General features: G+C 43.6%; 1 protein-coding gene and 1 pseudogene across 1 annotated transcript; one reads left to right on the top strand and one right to left on the bottom strand.

Annotated features, from left to right (window-relative positions):
- Positions 1-7,625: 7,625 nt before the first annotated feature.
- LOC136654579 (5S ribosomal RNA) lies at positions 7,626-7,745 on the bottom strand (annotated as a pseudogene).
- Positions 7,746-9,333: 1,588 nt separating this feature from the next.
- LOC136653393 (vomeronasal type-2 receptor 26-like) lies at positions 9,334-13,984 on the top strand. Its single transcript, XM_066630296.1, has 3 exons — positions 9,334-9,483; positions 10,464-10,590; positions 13,242-13,984. Exons 1-3 carry the CDS (start codon positions 9,334-9,336, stop codon positions 13,982-13,984), a joined length of 1,020 nt encoding a protein of 339 aa, XP_066486393.1.
- The last annotated feature ends 3,094 nt before the right edge of the window (positions 13,985-17,078 follow it).

Below are 17,078 nucleotides of genomic sequence, written 5' to 3'. Positions count from 1 at the left end.
AATCACAGTCCTGGCTTTTCAATGGTAAAACAATACAACAAGTAAAGGAATTTCAGTATCTTGGTCTCCTGTTTCACTACCGGCATTTCTGGTCTTCCCATCGTCTTACAGTAATTAATTCATCCAAACTAACTGTTCAGGCTATTACTCGCTTTTTCTTCTCTTGGGGTAATTCATTCATTCCAGCTGTTCTCCAGGCTTTTAATGCCAAAGTTACACCTCAAATTTTGTATGGCATTCCTGTTTGGATGCCAGCATTAAATGATTCAACTGAAAAGATACATTCTAATTTTCTATACAAGATCTTAGGTGTACCGCATTGTGTTCCCTTCGTGGCACTTTGCCTGGAGACAGGCCAATATAGGCTGGAGTTTCTAGCTTGGTCCAGTTTCTTAAAATACTGGGCCAAAGTGTGCTTCAGGGCTGACCAAAATCCATTGTTAAAGGGGTTATTGACTGACTCGCTGTTGTCTCCTTGCTTAGCTCTATTCAATAAGAAAATTAGACAAATGGGTCTTGAGGAAGATCTACAAGGAGCTGCTACACTTGAGACTTCTACCAGGCTCTTGATAACAAGACTAATAGACATAGAAAGGCAAGAGATTTTGGCTGCAGCACAAAAAAAATGTTCACCCCTAAATTTCCATCTTAACAATACCTTTGGTCTACAACCAAAATACCTGTCCTTCTTAGAGTGCCCCTTTGAAAGGAGGGCTTTTACATTAGCCCGATGCAACGTGTTGCCTTCTAATGACCTACTTGGTAGGTTTAGAAATGCCCCGAAGGAAGAACGATTTTGCAATTGTGGCCTCAGAGAAGTAGACTCTCTTCCACACATTGTTCTGCATTGTGCTTTTAATCAGGTGCTCAGAGACCAGTATCTCCCCTCATTATCTGGAAACAAAAAAGGTCTCTCTGAGATCACCTCTTTACAACTTTTGCTGGCAGGTGAATTTGAATCTGTGACCCTTCCAGTTGCTAAATTTCTACATGTGAGCAACTTGAAGCGGGCTAAGTTGCTGGTTCTAAGCAACTTGGAGTAACTGTGTAAGCAAACTGGTGTGTTTTAACTCTTATTTCCTATCTCTCTTTTAATATATACCTTCATACATGACTGTTTGGAGATATTAGTTGTAAAACTATATGCCTAATAAAGGTTTGTTGTATGTTGTATGTTGTTATGTTTCAATAAAGTGGCCCATTTTAATTCCATACCTGTTGTCAGCTGTATTTATTTGGGGAATGCATAGTAATTGGTTTGATGTAGGTCTCACAACAACCCCATAATCTTCGTATGTATTATTATCCCCATATTGCAACTGATGCTGTGAAGGAGAAGCTTGCCTAAAGCCACCTAGAGAGTTCAGGACAGAGCTGTGATTCCAACTAGAGCAGTCCTGATTTGTTGCACAGGCTCTTAAACATTCTGCTACATCAAGCCCAGTCAACAACTTACAGCCCAATCCTATCCTTGGCTGCAGGGCCTAGGAGAGGGGGGTAAAGGGGGTAATTTGTACCTAGGCCCAGGGTCAAAAAGGAGGCCCAGGAGCCAAAGGAAGGGGCCCTGGGATCTTACATTCTCCATTCTCACTGCACTTGCAGGATGCTGGGGGCAGTACTGTGGGCACATGGCCACGACTACTGCCATACACACCAGTCCCAGGATTGCACACATTCCTTAACAGTGTCACATCTGGGAGGAAACTGACCTGCTACAGTAGCTCTTTGGTTTGTGGACCTGGACTCCAAAGACGATTCCAGCTGGTGCCACTTTCCGCCTGCCTGTTTCACCCCCATTGCAACCCCCACATTCTGTTTCACCCCTCCCTCTTTGGGAAGGGGCCCAAAAGAAACTCTGTACCCCCTGATAACATTCCTGTCTGAGGCCCTGCTTGGCTGGCCTACACGATGCAGCACAGTTGAATTAGCTTCTGCTGGATCTGGGGAGTGGCAGGCCTGGGGGGGCATGGACAAAAGTCCCAGGCACCATGCCTGCCACACCCCTTTCGCTGCCACCTCTGCCCACCTGCCCTGCTGCCCTGCCTGCCTGTTGGAGCTGTTCTGCAGGCAGGCGAAGTCCCTTATGGCTCAAGAGAAGCCTTCTTAGGCTTCTAACATGACCTTAAAGAGCACTTCTGGTTTTGTTCGGAAACCAGAAGAACCTTTTAGGATTGTGCCAGAAGCTCCAGAAGGTTCCTGGAGCCAATCGGAGTATTGCGCGAGACTCCGTGTGCTTCAGTAAGTGTCCCCTGGGGTGGCAGCATGATGTGCAGGGGGCAGCATGATGCGAACCTGGCCCTGGGGTGGCATAGGGCTAGATCCATTACTAGTGAGGGGCTAGCTGGGGACCAGCCACTGAGAGAGACATTTTTATTTACCTCTTTCACTGATCCCTCATCAACTATAGGCCTACTCAGAGCTACACCATCTATTTTGCTGGTGTAAATCTCTTAGTGCCAGTTGAGCCCAGGATGTTGGTGTCTTTTTTGTTTTAAAGTTCTATTCCAATGTCAAAAACATGTTTCTTGCTGGAAATTCTTAATTCTGAATGGATTATAAGCTACTCTTTAATTATTGAAAGAACTGTAATTATTTCTCCTGATTGTTCAAACCTGTGGGAATTTTTAGTGACCACTCGCAAAACAAATCATACAGTCTGCGAAGGAAGTTATAAATTTCCCAAGTAGCAATCAGAGCTTGTACTAGAGACGAGGCTCAGATAAATCAGCACCTGCTACACCTCTGATCTTTGTTCCCTGGGGGACATACTCGACCACTTTTCCATTTTCTCTACCACCTACCATCTTTCTTTATGAAATTATGGGACATCCAAACTCTGAATCGAGCTAAAATATAGCATCAGGGATCTTCCAAAAGGATCTGTGGGCAAAAAGCAGTTATTTCTTCTAGGAGAACAAATCCACTTGATTTACTTTTTTTTTTTGAGAGAGAGTCATCAGCTACAATAGCATCCTAACTCTTTCCTATGTTTAGAAAACCTTCTGCATTGCCAAAGTGGAGACTAAAGACATCCTACAAGAATACTTACCATGGCACTTGATTGACTACGGATATAGTGCCCCATAGTCAACCTGGGATGTAATTATATTAACATCTGTGTAAGTGCCCTGCCTCAGTGCTTTGATCAAGTGCAGTCATTTTAGTAAATTAATCACTGTGAAATGATATAAGAATTGCATTCCACAGTAGAAGTATTTTAGTATTTGGGATTTGTATTTGCAGTATCCTTTCTAGACACCGGGGAGCTAAGAGAGCCCCCAGATAGCATGGATGTCTTCCGGATAACTCACTGTTGACATTCAGCAGGAAATCTTTGTAAAGCTCATCAAGATATTAGCTTCAGCAGCCTAGCGTTACAAATCTGTACTTCTCCCCCTCCCACATTTTACATGTTGCCAGCAGGTGGTCCAGGCATGCCCAGATGTAGTCATGATGGTGTTGCAGATCAAAAGAAGGGAATTTTTGTGTAGGAGAAACACTGGCACTTTTGCTCAGGGTGGTAGTTTGATTGTTCTGCTGGCGCTGCTTCCTCATATCAAATGCAAGACTGGCATTGTTAAATGCAGGGGCTATGAGCCCCATCCTCCACTTCATGAATATCATCATCCAGGGGATCTCATGGTTGGTGGCATTACTTCTCAGGCAGCCTTCACCTCTGGTTCACTGCAATTCACTGAAGAACCCCCACCAGCACTGCCTGAAGATCTTACGTAAGGAGTTTTTCTACTTCTTCTTCTTCTTCTTGTCATCATCAACAACAACAACAACAACAACAACAACAACATTTCCTCTTTTGGTTGAACTGCAGGAGTAGCATTCTCAGAATAGTGTTTTATTGCATAGGGTTGAACAAAAAAATGGGATTCCATTTAGGGAATATTCAGTAAAATCCACTGTTTTATTGACATTGAAAATAAAACCACTTCCATTGCACTGGAGCTTCTAAAACTCAATTAGTCTTCTTTTTACATTTTCCTTTGAGCTTTTCCAACATATATTTAATATTTTTCTTCCTCCAGTTTCTCTGCTACACTGTGTTCCTCCATGGGTACTCTGCCTCACTCTAGGCTTCCCTCTTTCTGTCCTCTCTATATCACCCTGAGCCAAACTACTTGTTACATTATGTGCATCATTATCAGTGCTGATATACTTAGTCCTTTCCAAAATATTTGAGGTGTGTGTGGTGTAGGAGACCTTTTCTGATCTAGACCTGATCTAGATGTGCTCTTGTGAGGCTTAAAGCAAACGGCCATTTTAATAAGTATCAAAATTAAGGGTGGTTGGGATAAATCTCTGTCTTTCCAATACAGTACTTGTGACCTGAAAATTATTAATCTGGGACAACATTCATGGCAGTTCTGGAGAAAAGTAATGTGAAGTAAACTCACAATGGGGTCAAAGTCAGCTCGGGATACCTGACACTGGGTAGCCTAGTCTGCACTGACCCCTTACTTGACATAAGAACAGGGGACATACATGGGTAAAACACAAGCCTTCTCTGTCATGGTCAGATTTGCCCTGAGATCCTGATAGCTGAAGGTGTTATGGACTGAAACTAGCATCTGCATACAAAGCATGTACCCTCCTACTAGTCAGGGTTCTTCCCCAGCTATGCTTCCTCCAGACTCAGATCTCTCTCATTTCCTTTGTGCAATATTTTGTGGCTACTTGGGGACCTGAAATCAAAAAAAATGTTCCTAGAGAATTCATGTCAATATGATCAAAGTCGCCATTTCAATTGTGTACTGTGGAGCTTAAAATTGATATTTATTAAAACACTGATATTGATAGTTGAGCTTTTTGTGTTATCAACATTTTGCTCTGTTCTTCTCAGTGACTGTCTGATAGCTCTGCGTTTTAATTTCAAATATAGCAAAACATTTAATTTCATCTGAGATGCGCTATAGGAACATTTCAGCTGGTGAGTGCTGCTAGAATGTTCTTGGTATTTGATGTTAAATCACTTGACTTCAGCATGGAATGTTTCATTTTATATTCTTCTGATAGAGAATTAAATTCTCATTCTAGTGTAGTGCCTAAGAATTACCAGCACATCATCTCTCTGGCATTTGCAATAAAAGAGATCAATGAAAACCCTCTGCTCTTACCCAATGTCACTTTGGGCTTCCACATCTATGACAGCTATTACAATGCAAAGTGGACCTATCATGACACAATGTTGCTCCTATCAACACTGGACAGGTTTCTCCCCAACTATAAATGCGGCATCCAGCGTAACTTGATGGCAGTGATTGGAGGACTGGACACCCACATTTCCCTTCATATTGCAACGATCTTGGATATCTATAAGATTCCACAGGTAGATAGAGTGTGTGTGTGTGTGTGTGTGTGTGTGTGTGTGTGTGTGTGTGTGTGTGTGTGTGTGTGTGAGAGAGAGAGAGAGAGAGAGAGAGAGAGAGAGAGAGAGAGAGAGAGAGAGAGAGGAGATAGTTTTGCTTGGCTGGGGAAAAGGCGAATACGTTTTGCTAAGTGAAATTGATATTGATTGAAGCAGCAAAGAGCTAAGAATGTATGCCTTATGTATTAATAAATGCCAGAGAGACGTTTTGGAGATGAGAGGGGTGGTGTCAGGCTTTACTTGCCATGGAGATGCCAATCAGAAAAGAAATCTGAGCAGATTCACCTCAGAACCTCAGCAGTGGTGTCAGTGGTTGTACCCAATGCACTGTCAAGGAGCCAAGTGGGGACATCTGGTGGGCAAGTGAAGGACACTGGCACTAATAAAGCAAGCTGAAGGTAGAAGCCAGTACACTCTTATGCATAACCAAAATCAGATTGTTACTTTCTATTCTCCCTCATTTAGATCATCTATGGTCCTTCTCCAGTGATGAACAGTAAAAACCCAAAACTTCCATTCTACCAGATGGTTCCTAAGGAAAGCCTTCAGTATGTAGGGATTCTCTCTTTACTCCTGCATTTCCAATGGACATGGATTGGGGTTCTTGTCATGGATGATGATGACGGAGAAAGATTTGTGCGAACTGTACTTCCAGAGTTTTCTGAGAATGGTATTTGTTTTGCCTTCGTAGAGAGAAACCCCAAATTTACTTTTGTCAGTGAATATGTGGACATGATGAAGCAGGGGGCAAAAACACATGATAAAGTCATGGACAGCACAGCCAATGTAGTAGTTGGCCACGGAGACTCTTTTTCCATGATATATTTGAAGTGGATGCCATTTTTATCAGAACAAGAACACGTGGCAAATAAACGAAAAGGTAAAGTATGGATACTGACCGCACAGGTGGAGTACATTTCATATGTTTATCAAAGAGATTGGAATATGGACACATTCCATGGCACTATCTCCTTTATGCTGCACTCCAATGCTCTTCCGGGATTCAAGCCATTTGTTGAGAGCAGAAATCCTTCCAGTTCAACTGAAGATGGCTTTATCAAAGATTTCTGGCAGCAGGCCTTTGGTTGTGACATTCCAAATCCAATTCTGGGCAATGTGGAGGGAGATGTTTGTACAGGAGAGGAGAGACTGGAGAACCTTCCAGGGTCTCTTTTTGAAATGAGGATGACTGGCAACAGCTACAGTCTCTACAATGCTGTCTATGCTGTGGCTCATGCTTTACATGCTGTGACCTCAGCTCACTTTGAGCACAGACTAACAGTGGACAGAGGGGAGCCAGAGCTCCAGAATCAACAACTGTGGCAGGTATGGACTAAATACCCTCATATAGTCATTCTCTATATTCAGGTTCTCCATCTGTATCCATCTGAAATGCAGACGCAGCAGTACACACACACAGAACCCTCTCATACACTTAGTAATGTTTAGCATTTTTCCAGCACTTTGTAGCATTCAGAGAATTTGACATGTATCGTCTTGCTCTTTGGTTTCCTCGAAAGTCTATTTGATGACCGTGGAACCTTGTCTTAAAGGGCCACATAGCCCAGCTGGTCTTGGGCTTCTGGCCATTCTGCTCTTCTGGTTGTTTTCTATTTGCCTGTTCTGCCTTCTCCTTAGTGGTTGCTACTTTTCAGCAAGATTTCATCACTGATCCTTTATCATTGGTTGGAAGACCAACATGGAATCATTTCCCCAACCCTGAAGTTCATGTAGCTTTGTTGGTGGCACACGGTTTTAGCAGGAGGTGGACCTTGGCCAAAACCAATCCTAAAATTAAGAAGACAAAGAAGGCAAATAGTCAGGAACAGGTGTTCCAAAAACACAGGTGCCTGTTGTTTGTGGGCATGTTAGTTCTGGAACAAATGGAAGGAGCTATGAATGGGGCTTCTGTGAATGCATGGATAATCAGAGGTGGTGAAATAAATGTACATTCATACATCTCTCCGTTGTCTCTAGTGGATTTAAATATAGCATAAAAGCAGGCACCAGGAAGCCCAATGCCCCTCCATTGCTCCTAATGTAATAAGGCAATGCCTCAGGAATTGCAGGGGTTTGATTCTGGGACTCCCTGCTGATACCATAAAACATGTTAAATAAAAACCATTTTTATAAAATTAAAAAGTGTATCCCTTTACAATTGAGGTTTAAAAACAGCATTTCTTACTGTTGTAGAGAGGCAATCAGCAAAGGTTGGCAACCTTCAGTCTCGAAAGACTATGGTATAAGCCTACAGCACCTGGTATTTCCATGTGGTCTCCCATCCAAGTACTAACCAGGCCTGACCCTGCTTAGCTTTCAAGATCAGACAAGATCAGGCATGTGCAGGGTAACAATTGCTGATGGCAGTCAACAATCAGAAACACAAAGGACCCCTTGCCTTTGCCTGGCTCAGCTGAAGAATGGAATGATCACTTGCATGACTATCTCTCTATTATTAATTATTATTATTAACTGTATTTATATACTGCTTTTCAACTAAAAGTTCACAAAGCGGTTTACAGAGAAAAAGAAAATAACTAAATTGCTCCCTGTCCCAAAAGGGCTCACAATCTAAAAAGATGCAAATGAATACCAGCAGACAGCCACTAGAACAGACAGTGGGGTGAAGTGGGCCAGTTACTCTCCCCCTGCAAAAAAAAGGAGCACCCACTTGAAAAAGTGCCTCTTGCCCAATTAGCAGGGGTTACTCTCTACAACAGTAAAAAAACAGTTTTTTAAACTGATTTTAAAGGGGTGCATTTTTCTCCTTCTCCAGGGATCAGCACATTCCTCCTCATTTGCAGTAGCCATTCGTGTTGAGTCAAATCTGTGAATAAAAAAACTGTGTATAACAAGGTTGGGCCTGTATAACAAAATATTTTCACTCACAAGAACAAATGGGCGCAGTCTTTCCTAAGATCTTGTATTTTCCTTTCCCAATTTAGCTCCATCACTCTCTGAGAAGGGTCTCATTTAACAACAGTGCTGGGGACAAGATCTGCTTTGACCAAAATGGAGTGTTAATAGCTGGATTTGATATTATGAACTGGATTATTGTCTCTAATCACTCCTTTCATACAGTGAAAGTTGGGAGGATAGATCCCCAGGCTCCTCCAGATCAAGTATTCCTCATCAATGAGACTGCCATAACATGGCATAGCTTATTTAATCAGGTAGGATCTGATTGTTGGAAGACTGGAGGTCGCTTAGTATTGAGGGACTTCAGGATGAGCAAGGATGATTTAATTAAACCATGTTCTCCCCCTATGGAATATTCAAGGCCCAATCCTATTGCCTACCAGTCTATAGTATACAGCTCCGCTGCTGGGGTGAATACAGCATGCTATGGTAGGGGGGGGGGGGGTTAAGGAAGATTTTCCTTACCTCCTTGTAGGCTGCCTAGCAAACAATGGGTCTATGAAGGCTCACAGTGTTTTAAACCTGAGAAACTGGCCCAGAATGCTTGCCTGGAAAGAACCAAGAATGTAGCTGTGGAAACCACAGGCAATGAGCCAACTGTTGCCTCAGTAGAGGTTTGTCTAATACTGCTTCCTTTGACTTTTGAGGTCTTCCTCCCCATCCCCCTGCTGAACACAGGCATTCTTGGTGCATTCCAACACCTCCAGGAATGCCATCAAAGATCTCTTCCCCCTTTTCTTCTTCGCAGTTTTTATCTGATGAAGAGGGAAGTTGTTATGAGTGCTTGGGAGGTGGGAGAGGTGCCTTATCCCCATTTTTCCTTAGCTTTCTTGACAGCTGTTCTACCCCTGAAATTACATCAGACATTATAATGGAATTCTATGTCTCCTCCTTTATCTTCTTTCTCTCCTTCCTGTCTTCTGTTACCCTTTAGTCAGGACTCAGGCCCCTCAGGCTGTGGGAAGAGATTTCTGTGGGCTCCTGGTGATGAACACTACTGCAGCTTTGGGGAGTCCTCCTTGCACTAGTGCACCATGGAGGCCAGGCAACTCCAAGCAGCTACTGACTCGGTAGTGCTGGCTGCACTCTTGGTGCGGGCAGCAGCAGTGCCTGAGGACAATGTAGCAATGACAGCGATGCTGTTGCTTGCTCCCAGCTTGCCCCGACAAGCATTCTTGGGCCAGGTGAGTCTGGCTTCACCGCACCCCATTCTAAAACAGCAGGGAAGTCAAGGAAGTGGCAGGCCTCCCTCAACCAATATTGCTTTGTTCTGGTTGGCCTGCTTTGACCAGACTATGGGGACATGATAGACCCATGAATTTGTCTAATGCACCCAAGCTACAGCTTCCCCTTCCTGCTACTTTGAGGGGTAGTATTGGGTCAAATGTCATTTTCCCTCATGTCACAGACAGTGCTCTCTCACAGAGAGACAGAGAGTGAGGAGATTGGGGCAAGTAGGGAAGACAGATCAGCCTCTTCATTCTTCATTGATTTTCTGGGGACAGTTTTAGGGGAAAGGAGCAAGCCTAAAACAGACTGATTCCCCCCAATTTTCTCCAGGATCAGCTTGGGGCCATACCCTCTCATGTCCACATCCAATCCTCCTGGGAACCAGAAACAAGTCTTAGAATGAATTAAAAGAGTAGTTGCTGAGGTGCTGGATGCCAGGGTTACGGGCAAGGAGAATTCATGTCTTTCCTCCCATGTGGAAGGGTTTCAAGGGATTTATAAAGGGAGGGAGCTAAACATTCCTGGCTCCCCAATCTAGCCCCTTTGACTATCAGCCCCAGTAGTTCTGGAACCAGCAGGTCAGGTTTCCTAGTCACTCAAGTATCATTGGGCAGGGCCAAGCTGTTGACCTGAGTTAAGGGAAAAGGAACTTGCACTCACTGCCATGCCAGAGTACAGGTGAAAAGATTGTCTAGAGGACATAAGGTCTGGTTCAGGGATTCACAGTCATCTGAAGACGCAGTATACTTGGATTCTTCTAAAGAAGAGTGAGCTGTCAGGGGATAAGGAGAGCACCCCAGATAATGTGGATAGGCTCTTTCTCCCTAAGTTATTTTCCCAGCGCCTGGGTAAAGGAGGATCCAATATTTGGTATTAAGGATTCCACACTCATTGTTCACAAGAGTGTCATCACCCTTTCCCATTTATACACCAGGCATGGCCTTTATCTGTATGTACTGAGAGTTGTCATCCAGGTTCGAGGAAGAATGTGAAGGAGGGAGAGCCCTTTTGCTGCTATGACTGCACCCCATGTCCAGAAGGGAAGATTTCAGACAAAGAGGGTAAGAAAAACAATGTACTAAGCTATCAGATTAGGAGGTCCACAGCTTGGGGATCCACCTGGACTCGCAGCTGCTCCTGGATTCCCAGGTGGCGGCTGTGGCTAGGGTGGCTTTGCTCAGCTTCGGCTGGTGCGCCTGCTGCGGCCGTACTTGGATCGTGCAGACCTGGCCATGGTGATCCATGCCATGGTGACATCGAGGCTAGATTATTGTAACATGCTCTATGTGGGGCTGCCCTTGAAGACGGTTCAGAAACTGCAACTAGTGCAGAATGCGGCAGCCCGTGTGGTTACTAGAGGTAGGTGGTTTGACTGTCAGTCCACTTCTCCAGCGGCTACATTGGCTGCCCATTCATTTCCGGGCCCAATTCAAGGTGCTGGTTTTGACCTTTAAAGCCCTATACTGCTCTGGGCCAGGGTATCTTAGAGATCGCCTACTCCTGTATAATCTGGTTCATCTTCTTAGGTCATCAGAGAAGGCCTTTTTACAAGTGCCACCGCCTAGGGAGGTACATGGGATGGCAGCAAGAAATAGGGCCTTCTCAGTAGTGGCACCAATGCTATGGAATTCCTTTCTCCTTGACTTAAGAACTGCTCCCTCTCTTGAAACTTTTTGGCGAGGCCTGAAGACTCTTCTGTTTCAACAAGCCTTCTGAGTTCCCGGCCTTTTTAAACATCTTTTCAACGTATTTTAATATCTTTTAAACTACCTGGTTACAGGCCTGATTCTTTTATGATTTGCTGCTCTATGCTCTTTTTACCGGACTACTTTTTTTATCTGACTACTGTTTTTATGATATGTTGTTAATATACTTTCATCTGTTTTTAATTTATGTTTTTTAATTTGTTTTAACCTTGTTGTAAACCGCCTTGAGTCCCTCCGGTGAGAAAAGTGGGGTAGAAATAATAATAATAATAATAATAATAATAATAATAATAATAATAATAATAATAATAATAATAATAATAAGATTGGGTACAATCCAGAGGAAAATGCTCATTCAAATCATGCATATACCGAGGTAATTCTTCTTCTATGTTTCAAATACATAGAACATTTCAGTGGTATTTCTTGGTTCAACCCTGAGATATTGAGGATTATAGAAAGCAACCTTTTTCCAAAACAGCAGCTGCCACTGGAGGTCAAATGTGTGATTGGCTCAGTCATGTTTTCTGGACATGCCTGACACATGCTTCGAGGCCCACTCTCACCCTTTGGGCATTCAGCATTGATCTCTGCAGGCAAATGTTGGCTGCATGGAATATTCAAGTCAGGTATTTCCAGGACAATACAAGGCATCAGCTAAGTCACTGCTATATAGTGATACTTAGAGCCTCACACAAATTATTCTGATGTAGTTTTCACAACAACATACAAAACTATATCCTTCGAAAAGGATATAATGGAATTGGAAAAGGTGCAGAAAAGAGCAACCGAACAAATGATTATTGGGCTGGGGCACCTGTCTTATGAGGAAAGGCTATAGCATTTGTAGCTCTTCAGTCTAGAAAAATGGCACCTGAAGGAGAACATGATTGTGATATACAAAATTATGTAGGGGATGGATAAAGCGGATTGGGGGATGTTCTTTTCCCTCTCACACAACACCAGTGCCAGGGAACATCAACAAAAATGGAGTGTCAGGAGAGTTAGAACAGATAAAAGAAAATATTTCTTTACCCAGCATGGAATTAGTCTGTGGAACTCCTTACCACAGGATGTGGTGATGGCATCTGACCTGGATGCCTTTAAAAGGGATTGGACAAACCTCTGGAGGAAAAGACCATCACGGTTTCCAAGCCATTATGGGTACGTGCAACTTCTTGGTTTAAAATGTAGGCTGCCTCAGAATGCCAGATGCAAAGGAGGGCACCAGGATGCAGGTCTCTTGTTGTCTTGTGTGCTCCCTGAGGCATCTGGTGGGCCACTGTGAGATACAGGAAGCTGGACTAGATGGGCCTTTGGCTTGATCCAGCAGGGCTCTTCTTATACTCTTATGTTCATATGATAACATCAATATGATTGTTTGGATTTGACATGTACCTCTGCCATCTAGATTCTCCCCATTCCCACCCACACCCCCCACCAAGCAGCACAGATTCTGGCTCTGACCCTCATTCACAAGCAGCTGATAACCTCTGGTGGTGGGTCTGCCATGTGCTGCTGGTGGCGTGAGGATAGCTTATCCCATGGATAGGATTGGAGTGTTGGCATTTAATGGATCCCCCAATATCTAATTCTCAATTCCCACCCACACCCCCCACCAAGCAGCACAGATTCTGGCTCTGACCCTCATTCACAAGCAGCTGATAACCTCTGGTGGTGGGTCTGCCATGTGCTGCTGGTGGCGTGAGGATAGCTTATCCCATGGATAGGATTGGAGTGTTGGCATTTAATGGATCCCCCAATATCTAATTCTCAAATGTTTTATATGTGTATGAAGAAGAGCTCATTTCCCCCCCTAATTCTTTATTCTTACATATTTTCTTTTTCAGACATGAATGACTGTTACAACTGCACAAGTAAAAAGTATCCAAACAAAAAACAGGATTTCTGTATTCCAAAGTCTATAACCTTCTTATCCTATGAAGAACCTTTAGGGCTCAGTTTAGCCTGTTCTACTATTTTCCTTTCTTTCATCACTGCTCTAGTGTTAGCGACATTTCTCAAGCACCACAACACCCCCATTGTCAAAGCCAACAACAGAAGCCTCACCTATGCTCTCCTTGTCTCTCTCTTCCTCTGCTTCCTTTCTGCATTGCTCTTCATTGGACATCCTCAGGCAGTGACGTGTCTCCTCCGGCAAACTGCTTTTGGCATCATCTTCTCAGTGGCTGTTTCTTGTGTGCTGGCAAAGACCATCACTGTGGTTCTGGCCTTCATGGCCACCAAACCAGGAAGCAGGATGAGGAAGTGGGTGGGGACAAGACTGGCCAACTCTGTTGTTGTTTCCTGCTCACTTCTTCAAGCAGGCATTTGTACTGTGTGGCTGGCAATGTCTCCCCCATCCCCAGATATGGACATGCACTCCGTCATTGGAGAAATCGTTCTGCAGTGTGACGAGAGGTCACCCATCATGTTTTACTGTGTCTTTGGCTACCTGGGGCTCCTGGCCAGCGTCAGCTTCTCTGTGGCTTTCTTTGCTAGGAAGTTACCTGACAGTTTCAATGAAGCCAAGTTCATCACCTTCAGCATGTTGGTCTTTTGCAGTGTTTGGCTCTCCTTTGTGCCAGCCTACCTGAGCACCAAAGGAAAATACATGGCAGCTGTGGAGATCTTCTCTATCTTAGCTTCCAGTGCTGGACTGCTGGGCTGCATCTTTCCTCCCAAATGTTACATTATTCTCTTGAGACCTGAGCTGAACAACAGGGAACAACTTGTAAAAAGAAACTAACAATGAGTAGAAAAAGTGTCCAGTTTTAATACAAAAAATATTTAACTCAGATGTGACCCCTTCATTTCCTCAGCATTAAATTGCTTTTATGGCCTTGTAATGAACTGGTCTTCTTCAAAGTAAAGAGAATAAGCACGATATTTCTAGTTAAGACAGTCACATAGTAATTGTCCTCATTGACATAGAGACCAATAATCTCTACTTTTCTTAGCAGTGATTTCCACGGTTTTATTTTCTCCTTTTGATTTTTTGGACCTGCCAATTGTTCATGTCAAAATGATCGGTTGGGGGATAATCCTTTCATACCCTGTGCATCCGTCTGGGTAACAGAATTGCGGTAAACTCTTCTACTTGAACGAGTTGAGAATCTTGTCCTTTTCACCTTGAAACACAACAGGCTCACCAACACTGCTCCAACCTACTTCTCTTGGCAAGGGCACAGGATTCAAAGTCTTTTATCTTGTGAAACGTCTGAAATTCTTTTTGAGACAAGTTTCTCTGATGTAGATATTTTATTTCTTTAGACTGCAGTTGTATGCACATGTTCCTGGGAGTAATCCCCTTTGAACACAATGGGACTTACTTCTGAATAGAAATGCATACACATGCAGTGCTAGTTTCAAATGTACTACAAGATTATTTCATTCATTCATTTGTCCATTCATTCATTTTTCCATTTTATACCTTGCTTTTCTTTTGAGTTGGCAATCAAAGCAGCTTACAAAATATAAACGGCTTAGAAAGTTATTCTTAATTTAGATGGTCTGTTCTAAAACCTCTCTTTTTCTTTGCTCTGTACAAAGTTCCAATAAAGGTTGAATGCTTAACTTGGATCTCTGACTTCTCAATTCATTTTAATTGTTTGCCTGTCTTTTTTTTTCAGTAGGCCTCAAAGAGACTAATAAAACAAATAAAAAATAAACAAATAAAACAAATAAAAAAACCCAGCAATAGGCATGGGTGCCCTGTCCTTCCTCGACCTCAGGCAGGTCAATCCCCTTGCAATCAAGGGAGAAGCCCAGTTGGGTAACAGACATCTGGGGCAAAGTGAGTAGAACACCATCTTTAGACACTGGAGGGACAGAAGTGGCAAGTGCTTTCAGGATCAGGGGGCTGTGCAGCTGTGCTTCTGCAATCTGGCCAGGAGGAAGGGGTGGAGCAATCCTGGGCTAGCTGATGATGAGGGCAGTCTGGAGGAAGCTGGCTAACAGGTACGATGCTGGCAGGGAGGAGGACCAGTGGGAGATGGAACCTCCTCCCCTGTCTATCTCTGAGTCCACTGGACCCCTTGCCAGCCTGAAAGACTAGAAGGATCCTGGTCACAACCTCTGTGCTTGCGCCATCACACACCTCTTTTCTTTTTAAGCATTTCCTTTTTCCTTTCTTTCTCTTCTTTTTCTGTATAGCAATCACTTATGCTTAGGACAGTGGTTCCCAAATGTACTGTGGTCACAATGCCCTGCGATCATGAAGCCCTGTTGCGGTGGTGCCATCTCCCAGCTCTCCCGGGCACTGCCATCTTGCATCATGCAATTCAGTGCCTGGGAGAGTTGGTAAGGCCACTGGGGACGTCCCATGGCTTCCCTGTGTGATGCCCTTGGGTGCCACAGCACACATTTTGGGAACCACTGGCTTAGGACCTAACTTGGAAATGGCTAAGAAACAATGAATGGACTTATTTTGATTTCCCTTCTCTATTATTATTCACTTAATAATAATAATAATAATAATAATAATAATAATAATAATAATAATAATAATAATAATAATAATAATAATAATAGTACAGGTATTTATATACCGCCTTTCTTGGTCGTCAGATTTCTCCTCAGACTTTATTCAAGGTGGTTTACATAGGCAGGCTGATTAAATTCCCGTAGGGATTTTTACAATTGAAAGAAGGTTCTATCTTTCAAGAACCACAACAGTCCAGATGTTTCACTCTGATCAGGTTTCACATTCTGGCCTCCATCCTCCCATGCTCAGAGCAGATGGAATAACTCGGCTCAGCTTGTCAGCTGCTTCAAGGTCGCACGGTGCCGGTGGTGACCTGCGGATGTTATCTTCAGGCAAATGGAGGCTCTCCCCTCTAGACCAGACCTCCTGCCTCCTGCACTTATTCTCCCAATGAAAGTCTGTTGCACTTTTCAGCCCTGTATTTCTCCTCATTTCCCACTGAACTATTTATTTACACATTAACATGTGCATGTGAGGGAAACTTTCTTGTGTGCTGGTATCCTGCATAATGGCCAATGAGGCGGCAGGCCAAGTGCTTCCCACCTGTACCCAATGACGTGCCGACCTCAGTTCTTCTCACTCTCCAGTGTCCTATTTTAGCACTCCTCTTCCTCTCTGTCCCCCTCTTCCTTTGCAAACTCAGGTAGTGGAAAGAGAGGGCGGTTTAGTGGAAAAGAGTAGGAACAGGAATGGTCACCCTTCTACAGATTTGCTGCTTGAGGCAACTGCTTCAGTTGGCCTCACGGTTCAACTGGTTCTGTTCTGGCCACATGGAGCAGGGCCATCCAGAAAAGCAATTCATATTACCAGAGACAATAGAGTCACAGGTTGTCTGCAAGTTTGGAAGCAGTAAGTAAGATAATGTTCACAACTCTTTTTCTTCCCATAGACTACATCTGTCAAGACCATATTCTCAAGTAGGTCAGCCCTACCAAAAAGATGTCCATTTCTTCTCTAGTCCCAGGCCACATTCCTGCCGGTATCATCCTACTTTGGGTAATTTTAACATTTTTTTAACAAATAGGAAGGGGGGAAACCACCTTTTTCATATGTGATAAATATTTTTTCCTTCAGGAATTCCACAGGGAATCACCAGCAACAAATTGGTGATTACCTTCTCCCTAGAATTATCCAATGAACTGTGATTAATATTGTGGCTTGCTGAACATCCCTATGGAGTTCCCATGAACACTAGTGAAAAGAATGCACAGACAGTGAAGAATGGCATAAATTAACTCAGTAGCATTCTGAAGTAGAGCTAGGGATTAGGGAAAGGTAAGGAGTTCGTCTTCTGACCTGATCCTTCTGATTCTAAACATTAGGCTTCCAGCTGATTAGAGGAGTGAATGAGCACCGA

The sequence above is a fragment of the Tiliqua scincoides genome, chromosome 5 (genome assembly GCF_035046505.1).
Source record: "Tiliqua scincoides isolate rTilSci1 chromosome 5, rTilSci1.hap2, whole genome shotgun sequence".
Taxonomy (NCBI): domain Eukaryota; kingdom Metazoa; phylum Chordata; class Lepidosauria; order Squamata; family Scincidae; genus Tiliqua; species Tiliqua scincoides.
This window is presented reverse-complemented; position numbering and strand designations above follow the sequence as displayed.

What these genes read in the sequence shown, in the direction of transcription:
- LOC136653393 (XM_066630296.1), top strand. Translation starts at nt 9,334, where the DNA reads ATGGAGGCCAGGCAACTCCAAGCAGCTACTGACTCGGTAGTGCTGGCT. An exon ending in GACAAGCATTCTTGGGCCAG is followed by an intron (nt 9,484 to 10,463) that starts GTGAGTCTGGCT and finishes TTTATACACCAG; the next exon opens with GCATGGCCTTTATCTGTATG. An exon ending in GAAGATTTCAGACAAAGAGG is followed by an intron (nt 10,591 to 13,241) that starts GTAAGAAAAACA and finishes TCACTGCTCTAG; the next exon opens with TGTTAGCGACATTTCTCAAG.